At 33.2% G+C, this 20,592-nt stretch overlaps 1 protein-coding gene across 8 annotated transcripts in view; it reads left to right on the top strand.

The window, feature by feature from the left end:
* daam1a (dishevelled associated activator of morphogenesis 1a) overlaps positions 1–20,592 on the top strand; it is a 133,128-nt gene that overhangs the window by 59,315 nt on the left and 53,221 nt on the right. For 4 of the 8 annotated variants that reach the window (XM_017351772.3, XM_017351771.3, XM_073928244.1 and 1 more), the window contains exon 2: positions 17,438–17,670. In XM_017351772.3, the coding sequence (XP_017207261.1) occupies positions 17,485–17,670 (186 nt within the window). In that variant the 5' untranslated portion in view covers positions 17,438–17,484. Of the gene's footprint in view, positions 1–3,861; positions 3,908–4,015; positions 4,056–14,588; positions 14,767–17,437; positions 17,671–20,592 lie in introns of those variants that run through there. The other 4 variants (XM_073928243.1, XM_073928241.1, XM_073928240.1 and 1 more) reach the window with 2 other exon arrangements.

Genomic DNA, 20,592 nt, shown 5'->3' with positions numbered 1-20,592 from the left:
TCAAAATATGAACACTTATTTCAGTCATGTTTTGACATTTCATTTTAGTAGACGCTTACAATTCATTTACTTTCTGTGTATATTAAATAACTTGTGTAAAGTCATTTTTTACCAGTTTAGTATGTGATGCATCTAAATATAGATTTTGTTTATATATATATATATATATATATATATATATATATATATATATATATATATATATATATATATATATATATATATATATATATATATATATATATATATATATATACACACAAAAAAATCATATTTAGAGCAAGAATTTTGATGATGTATTAAAAGATTCAATATTGCTAAAATACTAAATATTGTAATTTTTAAGTCTTTAAGATTGGACACTATCCTTTAGACCACAAGGTTTCACTCATTTATTTGCAAATTTTTTTTTATATATATAAATTTTAATAAATAATGATGTTGTAATTTCAATCATATTTTTGACATTTTATTTTAGGAGACAGATACATTTAACTGACTTTGTGTTTATAACATCACTTTTGTTAAACTATTTTCATCATCCAAACTACATGATAGATATATAAACTTAGATTGTTGATAAGCAGAAACTGTCCAAAAAAAACCCCTTCACATATTAAAAAAGAAAATAATTGTTCTTGGATTAATTATTAATTCAGAACAGAAGAAATGAAAATCAAATATAAGGAAATAACAAATAATTTAGAATGTCATATTTTTACAATTTTTACACTGTATACATTGCTGTAGTCTCAAAAATGTGTGTTTTTTTCCCTCAAGTCAAAGCTTGATACTTCAAATCTACTATTTATATTAGCATGTACAGCATTACCTTAGCTCTTAACTCCCATTAATAAGAAATGTGCTGAATATGAGCTGATTTTGGTGTGTTCCCATAACGCAATGACTCATGATCCGGCATGAAAGGGAATTGCTTCCCGACACGCAGCAGGATCAATAAAGTGAGAAGTTTGCTTGTATAATGAGCCTGGTGAGTGAGATGGGAGAGGTGGAGTGAACCTGAACACAACACACACCCTGCTGAAGTGCAGAGATACGGATTAACTCACTGGTGTATGACACACACAGAGAGATTTCATAAGACAAGCTTGTTATGGAGGCTTTTTCATGCCAGTTGCTGCACAGACATGCACTTTTGCTTTTATTCTGATATTTCCTCCCACTTCTGAAATGTGCTTGTTGTCAGGATTCCTTTTCCTTGTTAAAGTGTGGAGTGTTGAAGTCAAAATGATTAGTCCTCCTGTGAATTTTTGTTTTTCTTTTTTAAATATTTCCCAAATGATGTTTAAGAAATCTTAAAGGAAATTTTCACAGTATTTCCTATATATTTCTTTCCTCTGGAGGAAGTCTTACTTGTTTTATTTCGGCTAGAATAAAAGCAGTTTTTAATTTTTTTAAAACCTTTTTAAGGTCAATATTATTATAATTAATAAGCAATATTTTTTTCTAATTGTCTACAGAACAAACCATCGTTATACAGTGACTTGCTTAAGCCTAATTAACCTAGTTAAGCCTTTCTTGAAAAATACATAGTAAAATATTATAAACCGTCATCAAGGCAAAGATAAAATAAAAATAATATTAATAATAATTCTAATAATTCAAGGTGGGCTAATAATTTTGAGTAACTGTAAGTCTTGGTATGGATAGGCCTTAGCTTTATCTCTCTAATAGAAATGACATGGGTTGCAGAATTCGATTTGATTCTTCTGCTGTAGTTTATGTGGTTTGAAAGGGGATGCTGGGAGTCTCTGGACCATCTTATGCTTAATGCTGTGAGTTAATGTTAATGTTTTTGTAAGCATAGCTTTTTCTTATATTTTAGTAATTAGGGCTGCACAATATATCGTTTCAGCATTGATATTGCAATGTGCATTTGCACAATAGTCATCGCAGGATCACAATCGCAGGATCCGCAATGTCAAGTACACTGAAAAAAATTATTCAGAGATGATTCCTTGGATTGACTCTTTTTTTTTTTACGCTAAGTGGCTGTAAACAATTTATTTGGGCAGAATTTAAACAAACAAATTAGGTTGAATTTTATTCAATTTGTTTTTTTAAATTCAACTCAAATAAATTGTTTGCAACAGTTTTGCAGACATCATTTTATTCAGTGTAAATAGATTTTTTTGTTAGCCAGGAGCTTGTAGATTAATGCACTGTGAAACCCAAAAAGTTAAGGTAACTAAAACCATTTGAGGAAACTGATTACAACAAAACCGTTTATGTTCAAAAACTAATCCTAATGAGTACTGTGAACTTAATCCATTTGAGTAAACGAAGCAATCCAAGCACAATAAAACCCAATAAATGAAGAGAACTCAAACCAAGAGAGTACTGTAAATCCCAATAAGTTAAGGCAACTCAAACCGCTGGAGGAAACCGATTGCTACAAACCATTTGAGTTAAACTAATCTCTATGAGTACTGTCAACTTACTCCATTTAAGCTGAAGAAATTAGGTATTTAATTAACTCATTACCTTCAACACCGAGTTCAAAACTCTTTTTAAATGAGTAGAATTAACTTTCAGTAAATTTTGAATTAACTACACTCATTTCAGTTGATAAAGTTGACTGTTGGCTGTTACAGTGTGGCAAAGTTTAACCAATGTGGATTTAAAGAATTTTTTTTTTCTGTTAAACATATCAAGTGAGTTTAAAGCATTCAGGCACAAGAAAAAATGACTGCTGTAGCTTTAACAAAGAATAATTAAGTTACATTTTTATAGTAAAGACTGCCAAGTGTCATTATACATTAGATTTTTAACCAACTGCCATTACTTCTTACCAGAAAAATGTGACTTTTTCCCATTTGTGTACCACCCTAAAAATCGAGTTTAAAGTCTATTTGAATAATTAATGTAATTATCACCCCAACCATTCTGAAATAGGGAATTCTTCACAAAAAGAGTTATTAAATACATCTGGTGAAGTATATTTCATATCGCAATGTACTGTATACTGCTAAAAAAACTAAATTTTTTTTAATTTAGTGCAGCCCTATTAGTAATGCTGGTTTGTTGTTTACACTTTAACGGAATATATTTACAATATTCTATATTATTATTTTTTTTAAATGTACTGATTGCATTTTTCTTGGTTGATTTCAATTTCCATGTTTCTATTTGACCTGTCAATATCCATTTCTGAAGAATCAGATTTTCTTTCTAAGAACTGTAATTGACAGCACATGCAGACATTTATACAGTATGCGTATGTGTAAACGGTGTGCGTATTATGTATCTATAAATATCTCATCATCATTGATTTGAAATATTCTAAGAAGTTTGTTTTCTGAGAAGTTTTAGATATTTAGTTTAGGTGTCATAAGTTCATAGTACTGGAATTGCTTCATTTTAATTAGTGATGCACAAAATACATGTGGCCATTTTGTTTAATATACCAATATTGTTAAATATATAACTTGTAATCTTTTAATTTTTTTATTTTTTTTTAACATATTTTTTAACCATTGTGCACTGTTCGAATTGACTACCCTTTTGTTATGTTAGGGATAAAAACATCCACTGAATTAAACTGCTGTAAAATGCATCAGATATTTTTTCACCCCATGAATCTGTTGATTATCCTCAGTCCTGATCAAAACTACAAATTTTTTTAAACACTTTAATTGCCAATTGGACTGATTTTTTTTAATCTCAATCCTGGACATGTGAGCCATTTAGGTAACAATATTAGCTTTGATGCATTGTTAGATTAAATTTTTTTTCTCCCTAATTTACTGTTTATGGCTGTTTTTGCCCCATTGACTTCCATTATAACCACATTTAATGGTGCATAAATTCACAGTCTTTGTTTTTGTTTACTCCATGTAGTTCTGAGAGCTGAGATGCATATTTTGATTTTCTCAGACTCATCAAGGTAAGTGCTTAAAGGCCACTATCACACACTCACAGACACTCTTTAATTCGCTGTTATACTCCATATAAAATCTAGAAGCTAAGCTTTTTTTTTTTTTTTTTTGCACAGGCCTAACTAAAGGGTTAATGGTGCCAACTGATGATCAACAGTAAAAATGAAAAATTTTACTTCTTCGCAACAGGGAAAACCACCAACTATCAAAAATGCATCTTTATATGGCGTCATGGTTTTCTAATCAAAAATGTTGTTATAATGGAAGTCGATGAAGCAAAAACAGCCACCAACAGTAAATTAGGGAGAAAAAAATGAAAATCAATCAAAAACAATTTATCAAAGGCAATGTTGTTCACGTGTCCAAAACTTTAATAAGGTAAAAATAAAATCCAGTCCACAATTAATTTTTATTTAATTTGTTAATATGCTTATTATTTTTTTATATATTAAAAATACGTAAAATTTTACATAAATTTTACTTTAGTTTAATACAATAAAAAAATTGTGTTTTTTTCAACAAATCAGTGACATAATTTATGAATTTGACAATCATAGAGTTAAAATCCTGTAATTTTTCAAGCAATTTAGTAGTTTTTTTATTTTAACGTTGTTTTAGTAAAAAAGATATATACTGTAGTTAGCAATAACCTCACAGTCAAGGATGCATGTGAAATGAAATTACCTTGAACAAAGGCAGAGCTGTAGAGTGCAGAATATGTGGAGCATGCTTTTTTTTTGTCAATGACAGTAAAGCATTCAGTAAAGACAAGCTTATATATAAACAGAAAGTCTGTTTTATGTGTTTTGCAAGCACAGCGAGACTCATTTCATTTGCGCTTTGGGAAAGACGTCATCTTTTATTAGGAATAAAATGTTATGCTCAGTTCATAGCACATGTTTGCTTTCATTTAGACTGGCTGCTGATTCTTTTACTATTTTAGTTGTAAATATTTTAGTCACCTGTCTCGGTTCAGACTGTGGTGAGCTGAAAGACGAGTACTGGATGTTTTATTTAGATTTTTTTTAACATTGACACATTTGTTGGTTTTGTAATAATAACTCTCCTGCTCCAGTTTTTTTTTTTTTTTTTTTTTAGATGTTTACATTTCAGGGGTTTCCCAGGACGTAAAGATGACTTTGCTCCCAGGCTTTTGTTTGGATAAGATGTGGATTTGGGTTGCCATTTTTTATTTTGACATTTGTCAGATAAGCTGCTGCTTTGTATCATGTTTGATTTACGAAGGAAGAGAGTATTTGTTTTGTGGGTCACAGTTTGGATCAGACCTTGTGAACAAGGACATCCAGCAGTGGCACGTGGGATTAAAATCTGCCGCTTGTGAATGATAAACATTGGTGTAATGTGGGACTGTTCACATGGTTTAAAGGATGTTGTCTCATTACCATTTTAAATACAATCTGCTCTTTTGCTTTGTTGATGCAATCCAAGTCTTGAAATAGACATCAATACAGTTTTTGATGTTCATTTATGATCATTTGTTTTTTGTTTTCATTTGTTCAATGTTATTCTCAGTTGCAAATCTTAATGGCAAAAAATAATAAGAAACATTTTATAATTTATTTAATTTAATTTAATTTTTTATTTTATTTAATTTTATTTAATTTTATTTTAAATTTAAATTTTTAATTTATTCATTCAAATGGACAAGTGCAGTGTAAGTTGAATGTGCCAGAGAGTTGCTATTTGCCTAATTATTACACAGTTTTTAATTTTGAACACATTTTAACAGATTCCCAAAATATTTTTTTTTTTATGAGAGATGATCTAATAAGTTTTTTACTGTAGTATACTGTAAACAAGTATTATTTTTTTTTTTATCGGCATTTCATATTACTTTATTTAAATCTTTCTATTTAAAATGCATATTTTAAAGCGCATCTTATGGCTTTAAAAACACAAAATTATAAAACTTACCGTTTAAATAGATATGTTACTTTAAATCACACAACCCTAATCATAAAATCTAAAATAACATAAAATCTTAAAACATAAAATCTAAATAATAATTTTTGAAAGTTGTCAATATAAGGATCTTCATGGAAGATGATCTTTACTTAATATTCTAATGATTTCTGTGGCATAAAAGAAAAATCAGTCATTTTGACCATTGCAATCAATGTACATTTGGCTGTTCCTATACTTCAGTTGTGCGGTAGTATGGTAAGCAATTTGACAAAATTTTAGTAAATATTTTAGGTGCATAAAAAGGCCACCAGCAGTAACACTAATGCTTATGGAAATGCTTAAAACAGCACTAAAATGTCATATTTAAACCTCATAATTAGTACAAAATATAGGGAAGGACTTATTGGATCCAATATGATGTCTCTGAATTGCGGTATTGGCCAAAATTATTTATACTTTAGGCCAGGGGTGTCAAACTCAGTTCCAAAAGGGCCGAAGCCCAGCACAGTTTAGTTCCAACCCTGCTCCAACACACTTACCTGTAGGTTTCAAACAAGCCTGAAGGACTCAATTAGTTTGATCAGGTGTGTTTAATTAGGGTTGGAACTAAACTGTGCAGAGCTGCGGCCCTTTTGGAACCGAGTTTGACACCTGTGCTCTAGGAAAATTATGACTTGGTTTTTGTTTAAATGTAAACAAAAGCTGAGAAATGTTTTTGTTTTTTTCCATATTGGTACCTCTTGTACATCGTCTTATATTTTGAGAAAAGCCCGTGTCATTTCTGGTCAAAAATAAATAATAATAATAATAATATTAATAATAATAATAATAATAATAATAATATATTTGATATATATATATACATTTTTTTTTTCTTTTTAAAAATATTTTCAAATAATGTTTAACAGAGCAAGGACATTTTCACAGTATGTCTGATAATGTTTTTTCCTCTGGTTTTATTTCGGCTAGAATAAAAGCAGTTTTGAAATTTTATTTATTTATTTATTTTTTAGACATTTTATGGTTAAAATTATTAACCTTTTTAAGCTATATAATTTTTCTACAGTGTACATAACAAGCCATTGTTATAAAATGACTTGCCTAATTACCCTAACCTGCTTAGTTAACCTAATTAACCTAGTTAAGCCTTTAAATGTCACTTTAAGCTGTATAGAAGTGTCTTGAGAAATATCTAGTGAAATATTATTTACTTTCATCATGGCAAAGATCAAATAAATCAGTTATTAGAAATGAGTTATTTAAACTATTATGTTTAGAAATGTGTTGAGAAAATCTTCTCTTCGTTAAACAGAAATTACGAAAAATTAAGGGGCGAATAATTAAGGGGGTTTAATATTTCAGACTACAATTGTAATATAATTTGCTGCTTGAATAAAATTACTTAACTCAAAATTTGCCTGGGGTATTGAATAATTACAGGCTTGAATGTATATATAAGAATATATATATTGACAATGATAATTATGACTAGATTTATTTGTACAATGATTCTTGAAAATGTGTCAGAATGGCTTGTACATGGTGAAGTAAAACTCGGTCATCTGCAAAATTACCAGCAGTAATGTTTGTATAACGAGTGTCTGCATTCTCAAAGCTTGCTGCAATGCTAGAAATGTCACAAAGAGCAACCTAATACCACAAACCAAAGTGCAATTCATGTTAGTCTGTTGAAGTCGCTCTAATAATAGACATGGTGTCCATTGGTATGGTGTGAAGTGTGTGGTCTTTGCCCACTGATCTCTAGACCATAGAGCTGTCCGGAGCTATTTTCACACAGCGAAATAATAAAGGCAGCGGTGAGAAAACTTCCAGAGGAACAGCTGTGTCTGCTCTGCTAGGTTATCAATGAGAAATACTTGTGAGAATCCAGACACTCTTCCGCATTGGGAAGCTATACAAGGCCATGTTAGTGTGAACATCCAGATTGTTGACATGGCGGAGTAAATCATTCACTTCAGGGCTTAGAAAAAAAAAACATTAGGAGTTTCCTCTGCAATTCTGCTTTCTCTTTGTCTTCCTTCTCCGTTTCCTTCCTTCCTTTTCTCTCTTATTCTCTCATTATGGTTTATAGCCTTTGCATTGAATGAGAAATGCCTTGAACTGGGTTAAAATCCTGGCTTTTGTGAAATCTGTACGTTTGCAAACAAGAAATGTGTTTCTTTTTGAGATAAGAGTTCTTTTTTTGTGTGTAAAATCATTTCCTTCAACGTGAAATGATATAATTTTACACACATAAAAATTATTGAATGACTTGCATCCAAATAAGCTGAAGCTTTTCTCAACACTGAATATGCTAAATTTTAAGAAGCTTTTTGGTAAGCCATTATAAAGGATGGTTTTCAAGTTTAGTGTTCATAATTGTCTGAGATCATAGTAATTATGTGTACATTCTCTGTGCTCTTTTGTATTTTTTTTTTAGTTATTTAGTTTGTAACTTTAGCTTGAGTGCAGCTTGGATTATTTGTTGGTTCCCATTTTTCTGCAGTTCTTTTCCGTCTAGATTAAAGTGGTAGAAATGTTTTAAATTTAGCTTCTTATGATTGTTATTAAAATAAAACAACACAAATGCTTGATAGAATAGGTGCATGTGCTGATATTTATTGTCAAAACACATTCTTGTACATTTTCTAGTTATTTCAAAGTGAAATTTCCTGTGAATTTCCAGTTAATTGTGTCAGGAATAAATAGATGTGATTGCTGCAGTGATTGGTGATTGATTGATTATTGTTCATAAACACATAGTGGCCAAGTCTAAGTCATAAGTAGGCCCACATGGAATCTGAGCGCAGAAATCTGCAGATTATATCATTGAGTCTATTTGTTTACTTGTGTAAATGTGTGTAAATTTATTCCGTTTTAAATTAATTTCAGTAATAATATTGATTAATATAAAAATATTAATATGATTTATTTACAATACAGTTATTAAAGTAATATTTTCTGTCTTTTAGGAGATATATTATATGAGAGACTTGCTTTGTTTACCAAACCAGTGGATCTAATTGATTTGCATTATAAACATTAAATAAATGTTATAAAGGTTTTTTTCACATATTAAGTTTTTAGTTAGGATACTTCCAAAATCTTTTTACATATATCTGCAGATTTTTTACATTTTTTTTAAAATTGCACAGAAATAGCAAAAAAAATCTACAGATTCTGTCTGACACAAGTCTAATTTTTCTGAGACGTCGTTATATATGACCTAGAGATACAACTATTTGACTGGATTCTGAAGATTAAATAAATAAATAAATACTGAGAAAATTACCTTTAAAGTTGACAACATGAAATGCTTTGCAATTCACATTACTAATTTGAAATTTAAGTTTAAATATATTTATATCTACCTATATGGATCTACCTTAAAGTTATCAAGTTTAAGAGTCTCTTTAACATGTATGTTTATTTTATTATAAAGAGATGAGATATTTTGTTTAAATATTTTAGTTTTTGACTATTAAAACTATTTGCCTTAGTGATGTTTGTAAATGAAAATTAAAAAAATTATCATATTCTTAAATAGGATTTTTTTGCAATATCGCCCAGCCCTAGGACGTTTAACCATCAGCTCTGTAATCATAAATCGAATGAAAAGGAATCAAATCTGCTGGTGTTTTACTACCTCTAGTGTTCATTTCAGCTGATTAGTAAACATGAGGGCTGCATTTTTAGACGTCTGAAAAAGAATGTTGGTGGAGGCACAATTTTCCACTGAGCCAGGATGAAAAAAGAACTGCTTCTCTAAGTTTTTTTGGTAGCTTCGAGTTGATATAATGACTTTCAGCGGTTTCTTTTCTCAAATGAACAGCAGACAAGCATTCAGAGGTCAGGCCGTAGCACATTATGGTGGGCATCACAGTTTAAGTCTCTGTTTGGGTATGATGGCACTATAAACCTGCTCTGCGGGGTCAAGTACACCGAGCAGATTTTACACAAACACACGTGCTGTAAACTTAATCCTGACGCCATTTAAGTCTTTACGTCCCTGTTCCTCTTAAGGGAAACATCTGGTCACTTTAAGCTTCTGGGTCCGATCATAAATTCAGAGTGAAGTTTATGTTTGACTTCTGGGTCGGGATGGCCTTAGCACTGGATCGCAGGCTGGTGTACTCATTAAAACGGGACTGGATGAAGATAAAGTTGGTCACGGTAACTTTCGCTGTTCTATTCCTAAAATGGAGACGGGGAGATGAACACTGTTCAGTCTTTGGAGAGGTCAGGGATAGTTTCGTTGTGTGAGGTCTGGGAATATACAGTAAAACTACAGATGTGTGTGCATGTGTGTGAGTGTCTTTCTGTGTTTTATGAAATCTGGGACATCTGGGGATTTAGATCAAACAAGGTGATGTTGTGGCTAAGTAGTAAGCAGTCAATTGGCAGACGCTTTCATCACAAAGAGATGTAAAGTAAGTTGAAGGATGGTCACCTTGGAGTAACCTGGAGTTAAAGGCATACAGGGTGTCTGCTGCGTCTTAAGAGGTCTTAAGTTTCAAACAACAAATTTAAGGCCTTGGAAAGTCTTACATTTACTTATATTGTGTTGTATGTATTAAATCATTTTTAACAGGTATAAATTTACTTTGTTTGTCTAGATGTAGAGCCAATCGGGCCAATACCAAATCCATGTCAATAAAACATTTAAAAAAAAAGTTTGATATTTATTATATTTACTAATATATAATGAATACACTCACCGGCCACTTTATTAGGCACACCTGTCCCACTGCTCATTAACGAAAATTTCTTATCAGCCAATCACATGGCAGCAGCTCGATGCATGTAGACATGGTCAAGACAATCTTCTGCAGTTCTTAAATGTAGTCTTAAATTTAAAAGGGAATTCGGTCATTTAATCGCTGTCATTCCACACCTGCTGAAAGAAACACTTTTAAAAGAAGTTAATTCAAGTGCTGTTGCCTCACAGCAAGAAGGTCGCTGGTTCGAGCCTCGGCTGGGTCAGTTGGTGTTTCTGTGTAGAGTTTGCATGTTCTCCGTGTTGGCGTGGGTTTCCTCCGGGTGCTCCGGTTTCCACCACAGTCCAAAGACATGCGGTACAGGTGAAGTAAAAATTGTCCGTATTTAGCCTACCCATAATTGTCAGTTCGCCAAATTGGTCACAATTTCAAGTCCTTATTTAGAAAAATATGAATTATGAAAAATATCCAATAACCTTTTACCGTTGATTCCAAAGTAGAAAAAAAACAATACTATGATAATCAATGGTTACTGGTTTACAAAATTTCCAACAAAAAGATACCCAAACATGTTTGTGACGAGTGAAGGGCGAGTAAATAATGACAGAATTTTCATTTTCAGGTAAACTATTCCTTTAAACTACCCTTGTATTTACTTTTCAGTTTCCCATATGGATCATTTAGGTATTAATATGTTCCCTTTACAAATAAAAGTGTACCATTTCGAAAGTGTATTGCCCCAGTGACAGCTTTTGTATCTGTATCTCTAAGAGTGAATGTTAGGTGTGACGAAAACTTCATATTTTCATCTCACGATAAGTCATTCTAAAATTCTGAGGATGGCAGATCTACACGCAACCACACTAGCTATTGTTTTTAATTCAAGGATGTGTGTTATACAAGCATTAAAGGGTAAGTTCACCACAAAATTAAAAAAATTATTCACCCGCGGGTCATTCAAGATAGTTGATATTATAGAATTTTTTTTTGCTTAATCAGTGTTCCATGGTGATGGGTATTTTAGATTAATAATAAAAACATACAAACACGTCCAAATCAAGAGGCTCCTGATAAAACACTGAAGTGAAATAATCGTTATGTGTAAGAAACCGAACATTGTTTACAATATTATTAATTTTAATCCACTGCCTAGTCAAACAGATATTTTTACAATTGTGAATGTTGTCCAATTGATTTTAATGACGAAAGTGCAAAGGCGTACTTGGATTGGAGGTCAGGTGACTCAGTTTGTTGATGGTTATAATTGCGTCACCAGCCCTAACACTTTCGTCATGTCCAATGTCTTACACGGGCCGATCGTTTCATTTCACAAGACCTAAGTGTTTCATCAGGAGCCATGGATGATGAAGCTTTATGGATGATAAAGTTTATTCATATAACCCTGATGCCAGTAAACGACCAAAGAGTGTTGTTCAAGTCAACAGAAGTTATATGATGTCTTTGTGTGATCAGCAGACCAAATTTAATTCATGTTAGACTCTAGTTTTAGACTTTGGTCTGCCAAAAATATATATGGCAGAAGTTTAAGTAAACGATACTTTGTTTTGGTGTGCTTTCTCACAACACATCCCATAATGATAACAGTCAGCAGGAGAAGGGATCTTTTGTGGCTTTCCGGATGCTTGTGTCCACATATTCATTTACACTATGAAAGCAATCCAAGCAAAGGCGTTTTTGACTACCTCTGGAAGTGGTCAAAGAGGACAATAGTGTGTTGTCCAGTATAATTACATTGACAAAAATGTATCCTATTACCTAGGCCTGTCACAATATCTATTTTTAGTTGTACGATATATTGTACTAAATATATTACAATAAATAATATTATTGTCATTTTAAGACCATTTTATGCCACTTGTTATATGACAACTTAATAGCATCATAATGCAAGCACACTCCTCCAAAGAACACATAATATTTATTCTTAATAATATTTAATTTAATTATAGTCATTTTAACAGTATAACCCTCTACAGTGTTGCCATATGGCAACATGATATTTATGTTCATGTCCCTGTTTCTTTAAGACCCATGTTCAATTTTTTTTGGTTGGAAAGAGATCTTAATTTAGCCAATGATGTGTTTTGGTTAAGTCACATGACGTGTTTTTCTGTGGGGCGATTTCTGACAGACCTGCATTTATTGTGAGTACTGTAGTTGCAAATAAAAACATCAATAAAACAAAGGATCAACTCATGTCAGATCCGAATCTGAGACATCACCTCCAGTACATTACAATGACATATTCACAACTCTTAGTTGGTTGTTTGTAATAAAACAATTAAATCAAATCAAACAACATTTTAAACAACGAAATTATTAAGCAAAGTTCTAAATTAGAAATTTCTAAGTTAGATCCACTATTGGATGTTTTTGACGTTGTTGCAAAATATCATAAAGTACCCTAAAAAAAACATTTTTTTCCCCATTTTTACATTTTTTTTTTTTATAGCTCATCAAGTCAAGCTAAGAAAACAGTTAAATATTTTATTTATAGATCTATCATAATGCGGGCAGTAGAAGGTTATTAATAAGGCTTTGGAATTAGAATGTGAAAACATATATCCTAAATAAATCATAATAAATGTTATCAAGAAAGTAACAGAGGCAGCGATACTGTATCTGCTAACAGATCTATTTTCAGTTGTCAGACATCCACATTAAAAAATACTAGTGTAAATGTAAAATCAGGCCCGATCGTGCAGTTTCAGACTTGATCAGAATTAAATGCAGTGGCACAGAGTAGGCATGGGCCGGTATAAGATTCTGACGGTATGATAGCCTTGGATAAAAATATCACGGTATCACGGTTTTGTGATTACTGCTCTAAAATATATTCTTTTTAAATGTCTGTGGAAAAAAACTAAAAGTTTTTTCTCTTTGAACAAAATATAATCTTTTTTGAGAAACACTTATAATAATTTGGAGCAGTAAACATATCAGGCTAAATAATGAAAATGAACCATTGACTTCTGCTGTCTTCATTTGTTTCAAAAACAGATTTCTTTACAATTTAAAACTGCATCTTTAGTAAATAAAAAAATCTTACACGTACCTTAGGAATGTTATTACAAAACATTTTGGCGGTATTAAAACCTTGACTTTTCCAAGCCGCAGTATACCTTGAAAATGGTTATCGTTCTATGACTAGCACAGAGTTAGACCTCTTTCTTGAAAGCAGTGCGTGCGGCATGACATTACTTTGTTGCAAAGACTATTGTTTTAATGCCGGCGAAGTAGAACACGGAAGCAGCTTGAAGCGGAAAGCGAGAGTATGTCTGCGCTCTGGAGGTATTCTAAAGTTAATGACGGCAACATTGCCATAGTAAACTGTGAGATTTGTAAACTTGGGATTGCAAGAGGTGGAAAGGAAAAGGCTGCATTTAACACAACAAACACAATTAAGAGTTAAGAGTTAGAATAAAAAATTAGAAACATCTTGGATCTGTTTCTTCGTTCTTCTTTATTGTTTTTTTTTTTATGCATTGTAGAAGTATCGGATCGGGTTTTGGTATCGGTAGATACTCAGTCAAATGTCTCGATGGCAAAAAAAAAAACCTGATCCAGACACCTAATTTTCTTTAACCATACTGACACTGACATCTCCAATAACAATCAGTTAAATCAGTTAAAATGCATTTAGAATTGTTTTTTTTATGGATGGGCAATATATATTGCATCACCAAAAAGGATTGAGTTCATGTCCATGTGTTGTGCAATAAGTCGATATATTGATTATTGTGACAGGCTTACTATTACCTGGGTTAAAAAGCATTTAGAAATCTCAAGAGCGTCAGTTTTTGTATTTGCCTTTTATTGGTAGATTTACCAGAATAATGTTTTCTGATAAGGCACATTAAAAACGAGGTTTAGTGTCAACATGGTTTGTTTTTTCTGTGAGGAGATTCGCATATAAAAGCGCCTAATAGTGCAACTTGATAGCTCATTGCTTTTGTTTTATCTGACTTCATGACGCTCTGCATGTTCAATCATGTCATTGTGTTTTGCTGAAGTTTATGAGGCTTATGTAATTGTTGTAATGGGTTATAAGATCATACATTGCTGTTTTTATGAGTCTTACAGCACAACGACGCAAGCAGATAAATCCCTTTTCTCATTTGTTTTAGTAGATCCACCACCGTTCAAGTGTTGGTGGGAACTAACCATCATACTTTACATATTGCTGCTGTCTTCAGTTGGAGGTCAGTTGTAACCTGTTAGTTCAGAGTGTAAATAGGTTGTTGATGTGACGTTGCATTTTCAATCACACGTGACAAAAAATGAATATATATAAGTATTGTTTTTTGTGTTTTTTTATATCTTTATTGCATTTTAACTTTACACTCAGATAATACAGAAATAAAAGCAAAAACAACAACAAAAAAGAAACTTAGTATTTTAAATCAGTATTTATGACTTCTCTTCTTATTATAATTAGTATTGTTATTAAAATTACTGTTATCATATGTTTAACATTTTTTGAGCATAGTTCAGTAAATTACAGCAAAATCTTTAAACAATTATAAGTACCTCTGGCGTAGTTTAACAAGTGGCCATTTTATTTAATAAAATTTAATAAATAAAATTTTGTAAATATTATGTCTTTAATATTCCTTTAAAACCTGTTTTAACACATTTTAATCAGTTTTTTTCTGTTTTTAATAATCTTTATTCTTTGTTTTTATTTTCTTGTTTCTTTTATTCTTAATTATGTAAATCACTTTAAATTACACTGGAAAAAATATTTAAAGATGAGATCTTGATTTTACTAAATTGTTTTAAGTTAAGTAGTTGTAAACAATTTATTTGGTTTGACTTTAAGCTAAGAAATTAAGTTGAAAATTACTAAATGTATTTGTTTGTTTAAGTTTAACACATATACATTGTTTGGAACATATATTTTTTCAGTGTACCATTGTGTATAAAATGTGTTATATAAATAAACTTGCCTTGCTAGCTTTGCCTAAATGGCAGTCAATTCTTTTTCACCCATATAATTCTAAAAACATAGCAACACATTGTGTCAATGGAAGCTATGTCCTCTGGTGTGGCGCTATATGCTAATTTTAAATCACACAAAAACTTTAATTAGTTAAATGACCCTATTCAGGTCCTTTTGTTGTCCCCTATTTTTTGAAAATTTCCAACAATTTCGACAAGTCATGGAGAAAAAAAAAATTCATAGTTTCTTAATAAACAAATAGTGTTCGTTTCTGCTAGTCGCACAATGGGACATTATTACGGTGCAGTTCAGTAAAAATAAAAAAAAATGGTGAAAGTATTGATATAGTTAATTACCCTTACATTTATAAGACTTCAAACTACATGGGTAAATTTATAAAAATAGATATATTTCTGTTCAAAATCATACTATTTTTATATATATATATCGTATTTGTATTATAGGCAGCTACTCGGCTAACATAAAAACGACTGTGATATTTCCTAGTTCCTTTGAAAGGCTTGTCCTAAAGAGGCTCTGATTGGTCAGCTAACATAATGTGCTGTGATTCGCAAATCGGCTCCACGTCACATTAAAAAGAGTCACACCTCCACAAGCATGAGCTTTTGCTGTGTAAATACTGTCAGTCAGAGTAGCTGTTAGCTGTATCAGTTTGAGCCTGAATCAGACCGAAAATGACACAGAGGACACAGCTGAACCTCATGTCTGCTCTCTAAAATAAAATCTGTCTTTCACATATATTGGGGTTATAAGCATGTGTAAGTAATATGAAGCGTTCACATATCTTTTGCGAGTTTGTCGAAAAAGATGTACAGTAGAATGCAGAGAAAGCGTCCGCATAGAGAGACACTGCAGTGCGGCTGAAGATTGTGGGTGTTTACAGTGGTTTGACGGATAATTTGTAGCTAAACTGTTTACGGTGCCAAACAGCGTTTCTTGTTGTTTACATCTTTTTTTTTTACGTCCTTACTACAACATATTGTTAATGCTATGCATGTAATAGATCAATTTTAACAAATAAAAATACTTGCAGGTTGTGGCTAACAATCTACAGCTTCATCTATTATGGTTGGAGATGCTACTTTGAGAAGTTTTTAGCAGAATCCAGCACTGAACTGGGAGAGATTCTGGAAGCTATCCTTTGTCAAATACTAGCTATATATTATTTATAATTATATGGAACATAATAAAAATTAAATTGTAAGCACTTCTCTCTTTGTGTCATGTATTTTGGAAGGCCAAAATACAGAAACAGAAGAAGCTACGTAAAAAATGCCAGTGTTTGGACAGCATTTTGGCATTCTCTGCTAGAATGCTAAACATTAGCATTAGAGCGCCTCAGGCTACGCCCCAATGCTGCGTGGGGTGAATGCACGTAAACTGAAGCGTGTGTGATCTCATTAGCGCGAATGTATTTTTTTGTAGTCCCCAAACTTTTCACTCTAGGATTTTTAAGCTAATGCTGTAAAAACTATTTCTCTTTTTGCATTTTTTAGGGGTTTTTCACCTTTTTTTTTATCACAGGACAGTAGAGAGTTCAGACAGGAAAGCATTGGGAGCAGAGAGAGAGGAAGGATCGACAAAAGACCTCGAGTTGGGAATTGAACTCGGGTCACCGTGAGCATGTTGGTGCTATATGTCAGTGCACAGTACCACTAGGCTACTGGCGCCAACCCCTTTGCATTTTTGCCTATTTAGTAAACTACCCATATACAGTACATTAACGTTTTAGTTTCAATATATCAAATGTTACATAAAGCTGCAACTACCCCAGGGTGATGGTACAATTTTATGCTGTGTTATTCAGAAAATGTGCATGGTTGTGCTGGGATGCAACTGTTTTTGTTTTTTTATTTGTAGCTTTGATGTCACCCCTTTTCATTTCCTCTCTTTTTTTTCTTCTTGGACAGGGGGTCATAGCTCAAGCAAGACACATTTGACTGGTGGGCCTCTGGCCATGATGGCCCCACGTAAGCGAGGAGGTCGGGGCCTGTCATTCCTCTGCTGCTGTCTAAAAGGGAGCGATCATCCCGAAATCACCTACAGCCTCCGTCATGGCAGCAACTTTACACTGCAGACCATGGAGCCCACCCTGCCAATGCCCCCCACTGAGGAGCTGGATGCTATGTTCACTGAACTGGTGGTACGTGCTGTATCATGACTCCATTTTGTTTACTTTCTTTGTTTTACTTATTTCCTATGATCTGAACTGGATAGGTGAATGGATGGGCATAGTTGAATATTTGTATGGGAATAGGGCGATGAATAGCTAGGTTGATGGGTAGAAAGATGATAGATGGGTAGATCTGTGAATTGGATACATGAATGCATAAATACATGGCTGGGTAGATGGATGGTTGAATGAACATGATATATATATTAGGGATGTAACGGTATTAAATACCGTCATACCGCAATATTAATTTTTTTCGATATTACCATAGTCGCATGACTCGGTAAAACTATAGGTCTTCTGAGAAAATTTGCTCAGGCGAATGAAGCGAACGGGAGGTACCGGAAACTACAATTCCCATCAGCCCAGGCTTGGCCATAATCCCTTGCGGTCTGTTGTCGCTATAGATCCAGTAATGCGGAAATGGAGTGTGCTGCTAGAAGCGGGGATGAAAAAGAGCTGGGTGTTGTCGCAGCGCGCGTACTGAATAGTGGTGTTGTTGCGCGAGTTCTTATCAGCTGTGTTGTCGCGCGTACTGTAAAGCGGGGACGGAGGGTATGTCGCGTCGCGGGGGCACTTTTGATCATTTTGGAAGGGAACTTTCTATCCAAGACTAAAAAGGGCATCTGCACTGCACAGGTTGAGCCCTGTGTGTGCACGTGCCTGCAAGTTGGGGAATAGGACTAATAATCAGTCATGGGGACTGCAGAAACACAGCACACTGTTCAAATTGATGCAGACATGAGATCTCTATCTCACTCATGGTTTGTCCTCTCAAGTGGGGGAAAGACAATGCACAACGTTACCCACTGCTGTCAACCTGGGCCAAGTCATATCTCTCTGTCCCAGAAACCTCAGTCCCAAATGAGAGGGTTTTTTTCTGTTGCAGGGGACATTGTAAATACCCAGAGATACCAGCTTTTACCAGATTATATTTATATGATAATTTTCCTTTAAACCCATCTCTATCTAAGTGAGCGAGTGATTAAATGTTGAATGTGATGAGTTTTCAACAATACTAAATTGAAACTTAATTTTTTTACATGGTTTAATATTTTTTTGTTATTAAAATTGAAGTTCCTGTTTCAAAGCTAACAGAGAGATGGCTAATTTGTATGTCATTGACACTTTTGGCACTTTTTTGGAGTATTTTCATAAGTTTTGTTTTTTCCTGTAAATGATTCAATAAATACCGTACTGTGACATTCATACCGAGGTATTACCGTACCGTGAAATTCTGATACCGTTACATCCCTTATATATATATATATATATATATATATATATATATATATATATATATATATATATATATATATAGATAGATAGATAGATAGATAGATAGATAGATAGATAGATAGATAGATAGATAGATATAGATAGATATAGATGGATAATAATTTAATAAATTGGGTGGATGAATGGGTGAATAGGTGGAATTATGGGTAGAATGTAAATTAATGGAAAGAGGAATAGCTGGGTGGATGGATATTAATTTTGGTGAATTGGACAGATGTATAAATATATGGATAAGTAGATGAACAGATGATTGATATATGGATGGATGGATGGATGGATTAATGGGTGGATAGATGGAATAATGAGTAGATGGTTAATGAATGACTAGGTTGATGGATAGAAGGATCTAGTAGTAGAGCTGGTAAATTGGATGGATGAATACATAAATACATGGATATGTAGATGGATTGATGAATGAACATGATTTATATATGGCTGGTATACAGCCTGGTACACAGGCTGTCCCTTAAGGGTCAATGCGAGGACTCTTCTGTCACTGGGGTCATACAAGAATCAGTCTAATGCTCTCCACTCCTCCATAACCACCACAACAGCTGCTCAGGATACGGCCTGGTCCAGGATTATGGAAACCTCGGGAATAATAAAAAAAGACTAACATAAGCGCAGATGCTGTTCAAATTATACTGGCGGTTTCTCAATATGCGTTCTTCAGCTGTCTTGCGTCCTCGTGTTCTCGTGCAACGTCATCATCAGCTGCCTAAGTTCAGTTCCAATTCTCAAGACTGCAAGTACGGAGGACGCGTGAAACTTCTCGGATGTGTTCTGGAAGTCCCAGAAGTCATTGCGAGAATTGTGGGAATTGTGGGAATTGCAGCATTTTATTTAGATTTTTAATTAAAGTTCAGAGATATCACTTATTTACCTCAGAAGTTTCCCTAAATAAAACGGTGAAAGTAAACATTAACATGAACATCTTAATAAAGGAATAAACACATTAAGGGTTGTTTGTTTGCTGAAATTCGTATTAAAATTTGTTTTATTTATATTGTGCAGAGTATATTTATAATGTTTTTATGCAAAGTATATCTTTTAAAGAGGAGGGAAACAATAAATCGTTGTATGAGTGCTGTAATGTTTAAATAATTTCCATTTAAAACACGTGAAGTTGACATGACCATCAGGAAGAACGCACCATCTCATTTCTCAAAGGACGCATTCTCTGCCCTCACGGTCTCCTGAGTTCGTTCTTCCGAGGACACCTGGCAAGACTGCTCTCCACAAGAACACAAGTCCGTTCTCTGCGTTCTTGGAATTGAGAAACAGCCAAGGTCTTTAGGGATGTGTTCTCGGCTCCGGTTGCCCTAAATCAGACATGTCCAAACTCGGTCCTGGAGAGCCGGTGTCCTGCAAAGTTTAGTTCCAACCCCAATCAGACACACCTGGGTAGCTAATCAAGCTCTTACTAGGCTTTCTAGAAACATCCTTGCAGGTGTGTTGAGGCAAGTTGGAGCTAAAATCTGCAGGACATCGTTCCTCCAAGACCCAGTTTGGACACCCCGCCCTAAATAATGCAGACTAACAATACTTTAGAAGATTAGTATTTTAACAGCTCTTGTGTTTTATGTGTATGCT

Source organism: Danio rerio, chromosome 17, assembly GCF_049306965.1.
Source record: "Danio rerio strain Tuebingen ecotype United States chromosome 17, GRCz12tu, whole genome shotgun sequence".
In the NCBI taxonomy this organism is placed as follows: Eukaryota; Metazoa; Chordata; class Actinopteri; order Cypriniformes; family Danionidae; genus Danio; species Danio rerio.
This window is presented reverse-complemented; position numbering and strand designations above follow the sequence as displayed.